General features: G+C 42.6%; 1 protein-coding gene across 1 annotated transcript; it reads right to left on the bottom strand.

Annotated features, from left to right (window-relative positions):
• Positions 1-7,593: 7,593 nt before the first annotated feature.
• On the bottom strand, positions 7,594-8,673 carry LOC101298483. The gene has a single exon (XM_004309923.1). The coding sequence runs from the start codon at positions 8,671-8,673 to the stop codon at positions 7,594-7,596; it is 1,080 nt and encodes a 359-aa protein (XP_004309971.1).
• Between the last annotated feature and the right edge of the window lie 232 nt (positions 8,674-8,905).

Here is an 8,905-nt window from a genome sequence, read left to right as displayed (position 1 = left end):
AATAACCGCCACAAACCTTAACCAATGAAAAATCCCAAACCTTATCAAAACTCCTCCAAAACTTCCAATCTATACTTCAATAAACTCCTCTTATTAAAACCAACCCAAAATCATGAAAAACTGCCCCTAAGGGGCAGCGGCGGCCGGCAGCTGTACTCAGGCGACCTCCAATGCTTCTCAAATTTTAGCACAACACTCCTCTCAACCCACACAACAACTTCCTTAACTAACACAAAGTCCATTTCTAAGCCTAACTAGGTTAATCAAACCAAAACCTTAAATTGAGCCCTAGAACTTCAATTATACATTTCTCAATAACAAGATCGAATTAGACTAATTTCTTTTGAGGAATTACTTACCTAGATGAGGGCTACAAGATGAGCCAAAAATTCCAACCCATGGTGGCTGGAGGAGGGAACTCGGGCAAAAGGGCAATCCGCGTCTCCGGCGAACTTCCTCTCGAACGGCGGCTTTACACGGCCGGTCACTGGCCCAGGAAGAGAGAGGGGACGGCGGGGGTCCGAACGGAGGTGGCCCGGCGGTCTCTGGCGGCCGGACGACGGCGGACGGAGACTTGGTTTCCAACGGGTCGGGACAGTGCACGGGAGGGAGAGAGAGAAGGTAGAGGGAGAGAGAGAGAGAGAGTGAGGGGGGTGTTGGGCTGCCCACACCCGGTCCAACAACTTAAACCCCCAAAAAAAATACCCACTAATTTTTACCCCCCTTTTTACCAACTCAAAATTTACCTTTTTAATTGATAACTTTTCCATGCTAACTCCGATTTTAACGCATAGCATGCCTACGAACTCGTATTAACTTCCTCCACAATTTTCATGAAGAAAGTTTTCCCGAAATCCAAACGAAAGAAAAAGTCAACTTTAGTTGTGTGTGTGTGTTGAAGCATCAAGTTTTTGAAAAGAAAGATTACCTTGCATTGTTCGTTGTGACTCTAGGGGCAGCTGCAACACTCACAGCTATCAAACCGTAAGACTTCTCCATATCGAGTGGGTTTAGAGAGGAACCTAAAAGTCATAGCGATAGGTAAGTTACATTTGTAGTTTTATGTGATTGATGATTAGAGGCCGCAACAATATTTGTATGCCAACTATACTTTTAATATTTGTGAATTTCCCAGATACACGTTTGAATGGAATTCTCTATCCAAAATGCTTGCAGCAACAATGAGGATCCAGGGAGCAACATTGCATGTAGTACTAGGGAAACCAGAGTTCCCTGCTGATGCAGAAGCCAATCAAATCTTTCATGCCCCTCTTGAATTCCTAACACTCGAACATAAACACAAAAAGATGATTCTCAAATCTTGAACCAAACTAATTGACAAACCATAAAGGCATAAACTAATCAAATTTATAATTCATATACCATTGAATTGACAAAAAACATACCATATATAGTTATATACACTACTAGAAATTTTGACCAATATATATTCCAAAGTAAAAATCAACAAGGATATTATCAAAGTAAGAAAATTGATGCAGTAAAAAAGCATAAACCTGGAAACCTCACCCTTACTTAATACCTGAGCTTCTTAAAGCTCAAATCGGAAACGAGCCTAGTTCTTCTCCGTGTTTTCACTTCAATTCCAATCTTAAAGTAAATACCCAAAAGAACTAAGTGGCACCCTTCCAATGTAAGTATCTCGATCGGGAACAAACTGACAAGACCCGCCCCGAAAACACATAGTAAAATAGGCAAGTCTTGCGGGGTCCACTCTTAAAAGAGATTATACCGAAATTTCGGCATAACCTCCCCTAAAAATGGACAACCCATCCTGAAAAAAAAAAACCGAAGCACTTCAACTATAATAACCAACCACCACTCCTGGAGTTCTTCACTCCCCACAACATAAACCAAGTCATAGCAGTAATTAAACAACCCAAACCAAGTATTCAATGGCATTACTTAAACATGAACATCAACCAAGATTAAACTCTCTCTACGTGGGTCATAGACCTAAGTGAAAAGTAAACTCTTTAACTTAATATACATAATTCCATGGTCATCAGAGCTCTACAAGAAGGAAATATAACACTACACATAGGTTAACAGGTAACCTACGGTCAGCAAGGTGCAGCGGGAAAACTATGCCTCAACTCCTAGTGAAACCGAACAGGAGCTCTGCAATCTGGGCATTTGAAAACAAAGGGCCCAGGGAAAAGCATTTAAAAACGTTAGCGTGAGTGGACGAAAAACAAACTAATTAAATAAGTATCCAAGAGCATAATGATACTAAATCAAGATTTTATATGCTTTTCCATTTATATGGAAACCAAGAATTTTCATGCATGCAGATATTATAAGCTCAACCAAAATTCCCACTAGCCCCGCTAGTCGTAAAACAATAAGAAAAATAAATAGAATTCTCGTATAAAAAAAAAAACTTCCAAAAATAGTGGACTAGCCCCGCTAGTCAATTTAACAACTCAAATAGAATATCCTATATGGCCATATAAGTGAGTCTCCCAGACTCGGTTGCCTCCCAGGCATAGTACTCCCATATTCCCTGTACCTTCACGTCGAGTTGACGGATAGGGCACAAGGCTTGCGTGATGCCGCCGGCAACATCACATCACCACTAGGGTGGAAAGGGCTTGCGTGACCCCACTTGAAACGTGGGTGTCACATCACCTCGAAAGGTGGAACGACATGCTAGCATTGACATGATATATATTCCAAGAGTATGGCATAAGGAAAATATAAATCATATGAGTTTCCCCGAAACTCATAAATAAAATATAAGTACGATTCCCAACCGTACTTGGAAAAATTCTAAGAGCAATATAGTTAATTAAATTCAACGTGTCTCACACGTTAACATGCTTAAAATAGAATAACTCAAATCATTTTCAAGATCCCTTCATAAAAGAAATAATAATATCAACTCAGAAAATTAGTGATGATTTTCTAAACAAATCATGCATGCATACTCCTTTAAAAATAAAATGTCCACTCACAGTATAGACGGCTAAGCCTGACGTCGGTCAGAGCCCTCCTCACGTGGTGTCTCCTCTCGTCCTGTACAAAACAAGATTTAAGGTCCGAGACAAAAATAATACAAGAATATCAAAGTAACAAAATAGGGCAATGTCATCTACCCTCACTCTACACTCTCCAAAAACTAAGGAGAACTCCAACTATTTTTACTAACCTTCTCCAATTTTTCCTCAACGTTCTAACACTTAAGCACAAATATGGAAATTCCCAAGGATGAGGCTCACCTCTACTCTTCCACCAAAATTAACTTAAAAATTTTCTAAATTCCTACCAACATATACCATAATTTTTAATACTTCAATACACTCCTTTTTCCTCCATGGAACAACCAAAACTATCCCAAATTCCAAGCACCTATCACCAAAAATCCTTCTACACTTTAACAACTTTATACCCTTCTAGAAATTCAAACAAAACTCTTCACAACCACCACTACAAACGACAACAACCACCAGCAGTGGCGGTCAACTGTCGACAGTGGCAGTCAACCACCATCTCTCCCACAATTCCGAGCAAAAATAGCAAACCATACACCAAACTCTTCCTCTCATCAAGCTTAACAACAATTCTAACTAACACAAAACCCACAAATCAAGGGTTTGGCTGGAAAACACTTCACAAGCCCAAGAACACAAAACCCCCGATTTGCTATCTACACCCAATCGATCTCCTACCTTTAGGGGAAAGAATAACTAGTAAGAGGGCATCAAAACCCTACCTTTAATTTCCCGATTGGTGGCTAGAGGAAGGAATTCCGACAAGAAAAAGAAACGGTGACGTAGCTTCTTCTAAGGCCTCCGGCGCCCTAACGCCGGCGAGATGGGGTCAGCTGCTACCCTAGGAAGGTCGATCGAGGTCCCAGCTGCTGAACGGGACCGGCGCGGAGGTCTGGTGTGACCGGACGGCGGCGGTCAGCCAAGGTGAACCAGACGGGTCGGGGTCGGGCTCGGCTCGGGGAGAGAGAGAAGTGGAGAGGGTTGTATTTTTTGATTTTGACTTTTTCCCTTCCTAAATGGTGTCTCCCTTAAATGCCTAAGCCCAAAAATGGATACTGTTATTATTTAACTACCCTTCATTTACGAACTCTTAACCGGGTAACTAAAATTCTATGAACTCGACTAAACCACCTCTATTAAGAATAACATAATAAATTTCCGAATTGATTAGCTACCAATAAACCGGAAATCACAATATAAAATTAATTACTAGGTTCGGGGTGTATCAATTATCCCCTCCTTATAAAAATTTCGTCCTCGAAATTTCCATACCTGTCAATAAAAGAGGTGGGGATACTACTGTCTCATTTGATCCTTAGGTTCCCAAGTGGCCTCCTCAACCTGATGACTTCTCCAAAGGACTTTAACAAGTCGAACCGTCTTATTTCTTAGCACTTTCTCTTTTTGATCCAAGATCTGAACCGATTCTTCTTCGTAGGTCAAATCCTTCTTTAAACCAATGGGTTGTTCTTGCAAAATATGAGAAGGATCGGCCACATATTTATGGAGCATAGACACATGGAAAACATCATGGATCCTGGATAACTCTGGAGATAACCTCAAACGATAAGCTACTGGGCCAACCCGCTTCGTAATTTCATAAGGACCAATGTACCTTGGGCTAAGTTTTCCACGTTTCCCAAACCGAATCACACCCTTCCATGGGGACAACTTCAGGAATACCCAATCACCAACCTGAAATTCAAGGTCCCTCCTGCGGTTATCCGCATAACTTTTCTGCCTACTCTGAGCTGCCTTGAGTCTATCTCTGATTACCTTGATGTTCTCATTTGTATGAAACACAATTTCTGGAGCAGCAAATTCTCTTTCTCCCACTTCATTCCAGCATAAGGGTGTACGACATTGCCTCCCATATAAGGCCTCAAATGGTGTCATACCAATACTAGAATGAAAACTGTTATTATAGGCAAACTCCATCAAAGCTAATTTCTTATCCCAACTCCCTCTAAATTGAATCACACAAGACCTCAACATATCTTCTAGGGTCTGAATAGTTCTCTCGGATTGCCCATCGGTTTGTGGATAGGCAGTGCTAAAACATAATCGAGTCCCCAAAGCCGTCTGTAACCTTTTCCAAAACTTTGACACAAAACGAGGATCCCGATCAGATACTATAGATTCTGGCACCCCATGAAGTCTGACAATCTCATTTACATACAATGCTGCCAATTCCTCCAATTTATAGGTTTTATTAACCGGCAAGAAGTGTGCTGATTTGGTGAGTCGATCAACAATCACCCAAATACCATCATGACCATCTCGGGAACGAGGTAGACCATAAACAAAGTCCATAGTGACATGATCCCATTTCCACACTGGAATCTTCAGGGGTTGTTGCAACCCTGCTGGTTTCTGCCTTTCAGCTTTCACCTGCTGGCAAACCAAGCATCTACTTACAAAAGCCGCAATCTCTCTCTTCATATTTGGCCACCAATAAAATTCCCTCAAAGTCCGATACATCTTAGTACTACCAGGATGCATCGCATAGGAGAACTGTGAGCTTCCTCCAAAATCTCTTGCTTAAGCACTTCATTTCTTTTCGGCACACAAAGTCTGTTTTTAAATAATAATACCCCATCTTTTCCAATGGATAATCCCACCGTGGTGCCACCACGTGTTCTTTCAATCAAGCGGACAATGGAAGGGTCCTGATATTGTGCCTCCCGCACTCTGTCAATCAGAATCGGTCTCACATGGAACTAGCAACCAAAGTACCAACTCTATCCACAGACAAATCAACTCCTGTAGCTCGTAGTTCATAAAAAAGAGGAAGTCGAACTGTCCTCACATAGGATAAGCTACAGGTAGGCTTCCGACTAAGAGCATCTGCCACCACATTCGCTCTTCCAGGATGGTACTCAATAGTGCAATCATAATCTTTAATCAACTCCATCCACCTCCTTTGCCTCAAATTCAATTCTTTTTGAGTAAAAATATATCGGAGACTTTTGTAATCCGTAAAGATCTAACACTTAGCTCCATAAAGATAGTGTCTCCACAACTTCAATGCAAAAACCACCGCGGCAAGCTCTAAATCATGGGTTGGATAATTCAACTCATGCGGCTTAAGTTGCCTAGAAGCATAAGCAATTACATTTTCATGCTGCATAAGCACACCACCCAAACCTACTCTTGATGCATCACAATATATCACATATTCTCCACTATCATCAGGCAAAGCCAAAACAGGAGCACTAGTTAACCGATTCTTGAGTTCTTGAAAACTCTGCTCACATTTCTCAGACCACTCAAACTTAACTCCTTTCCTCGTCAATCTTGTAAGTGGAGCGGCGATCTTAGAGAAATCTCGTACAAAACGACGATAATAGCCTGCTAGACCCAAGAAACTACGAATCTCCGTTACACTATTAGGTCTACTCCAATTAGTCACTGCTTCCACCTTTTGAGGATCCACACTAACACCTTCAGCTGAAATAACATGGCCCAAAAATCCAACACTATCAAGCCAAAACTCGCATTTACTAAACTTGGCATATAGCTCTGCACACCTCAAAGTCTGAAGCACCAGACTCAAATGTTTAGAGTGTAACTTCTCACTCTTTGAATAGACCAGAATATCATCAATGAACACAATGACAAAACGGTCTAGATATGGGCGAAACACCCTATTCATCAAATCCATGAAAGCAGCGGGTGCATTTGTCAATCCAAACGGCATCACCACAAACTCATAGTGACCATAGCGTGACCGAAAGGCGGTCTTGGTTATGTCAGAGTCTCTAATCCGCAACTGGTGGTACCCGGACCTCAAGTCAATCTTGGAAAAGACTTTAGCACCCCTCAACTGATCAAACAAATCATCTATGCGGGGCAAAGGATACTTATTTTTCACAGTAACTTGATTCAACTTCCTATAATCAATGCACAGTCTCATACTACCATCCTTCTTCCTTACAAACAATACTGGGGCACCCCAAAGAGACATACTAGGCCTTATGAAACTCTTGTCCACTAACTCCTGCAATTGGACCTTCAACTCCTTCAATTCCACCGGGGCCATCCTGTACGGTGCCTGAGAAATAGAGGCTGTACCAGAGAGTAATTCGATGGTGAACTCTATCTCCCTTACCAGAGGTAAACTAGGTAACTCCTCAGGAAAGACATCAGGGAACTCTTTAACTATAGGAATGTCTTCAACCTTAAGAACTCCCATACGAGTATCCACAACATGAGTCAAATATGCCTGACAACCCCTACTCAACAATTTTCCTGCTGTTACTGCTGAAATCAAGCAAGATGGCAAAACATTTCGCTCTCCACAAAATGTAATCTCTAGCTTCCCCGGACTTCGGAACACTACTGTTTTCTGGAAACAATCAACCAAAGCCTGATATGCCTCCAAGAAATCCATCCCCAAAATTACATCAAAATCAACCATCTCTAACGGAATTAAATTTGCCTCCAAGTCATACCCCTCAACCAGAACTTCACAAGACCTAAATACCCAATCAATTTTAAACACATCACCCGAAGGCAAAGACACATACCACTCCTGCAATGACATGGCATGAACTCTAGCCTGAGTGGTAGGACGTCCTCACTGACCTCTACCCCGCTGGGGACCCCCTCTAACTGCCGAACTAGCACGTGAGCCACTGCTAGAAACACCAACTGAAGTCTGACCTGCAGTCTGATAAAATGTAGGCGCGACCCCCTGAGCCAAACGGGGACAATCTCTCTTAAAGTGACCTGGCTCGCCACACTCGAAACACCCAACTGGCTGATACTGACCATACTGACCTGACTGACCACTGTGGCCTCCACTACTACCACCCCTAAACTGACTAAAGGGGCGTCTGCCTGCAAATCCCCTAGCAAATCTCTGGCTACCTCTGAGTCTAGGTCGAGCTGAATGACCAGAGCTACTACTACGACCACTACCCACAGAAGATCCGGAACCGGATGTGGATGCTGCTCTCTTTGACGGTCCCTGACTAGGGCCACCAAAGTCTCGGGGTCGGCTACCCATTTGTGAGGTCTCAATATTCAAAGCTGCCGCAACTGCATTACTAAATCTCGGATACAACACTGCTTGCATCTTTTCCTGATACTCACCCCCAAGTCCCCGAACAAACCTGTAAATCTTATCCGGCTCATCTCGAACCAAGTCAGGAACATGATGAGCTCTAGCAAGGAAGTGCTGCTCAAACTCCAAGACTGACATATCTCCTTTCTGCAAATTCATAAACTGATCCTGCATCCTATGGAGATGAGCTCGACTATAGTAACGATCATTGAAATGGGCCTTGAACTCATCCCAAGTCATGTGAGGAGCATCCCCATAATCTCTAGTAATACCGACCCACCAATGCCATGCAGGACCGTGCAACCATTGCACTGCCACAAATACCTTACGATCTTCAGGAACACTCATCCTAGTAAACACTCTCTCCATAGTCTCAATCCACTCCTGGGCCTCAATGGGATCCTTGGCTGTAGAAAACTTCTCAGCACCATTTTCCTTGGTTTTCTTAATGCTAAAATCAGGCGAGGGCTGAGGGTTCATTGTTGCAGCAAACTGGTTAACAATCTGCTCAAACGCTCCCAGCATACCCTCTTGTGCACTCATATCATCCCCCACAGGAGGAGCTCTCTGTGTTCGCCGTCTAGGAGGCATAGTACCTGAGATAAATATAGATTAGTACTACTCACATGGACAATCTAGTATTAAACTAGACGCCATTAATTCAACAGGAAGAGGAACCTAATGCTCTGATACCAACTGACAAGACCCGCCCCGAAAACACATAGTAAAATAGGCAAGTCTTGCGGGGTCCACTCTTAAAAAAGATTATACCGAAATTTCGGCATAACCTCCCCTAAAAATGGACAACCCATCCTGAAAAAAA

This window comes from Fragaria vesca, unplaced genomic scaffold, assembly GCF_000184155.1.
Source record: "Fragaria vesca subsp. vesca unplaced genomic scaffold, FraVesHawaii_1.0 scf0513155, whole genome shotgun sequence".
Lineage (NCBI taxonomy): Eukaryota > Viridiplantae > Streptophyta > Magnoliopsida > Rosales > Rosaceae > Fragaria > Fragaria vesca.
This window is presented reverse-complemented; position numbering and strand designations above follow the sequence as displayed.

Excerpts from the sequence above, each read along its gene's own strand:
- LOC101298483 (XM_004309923.1), bottom strand. The coding sequence starts at position 8,673 with ATGCCTCCTAGACGGCGAACACAGAGAGCTCCTCCTGTGGGGGATGAT.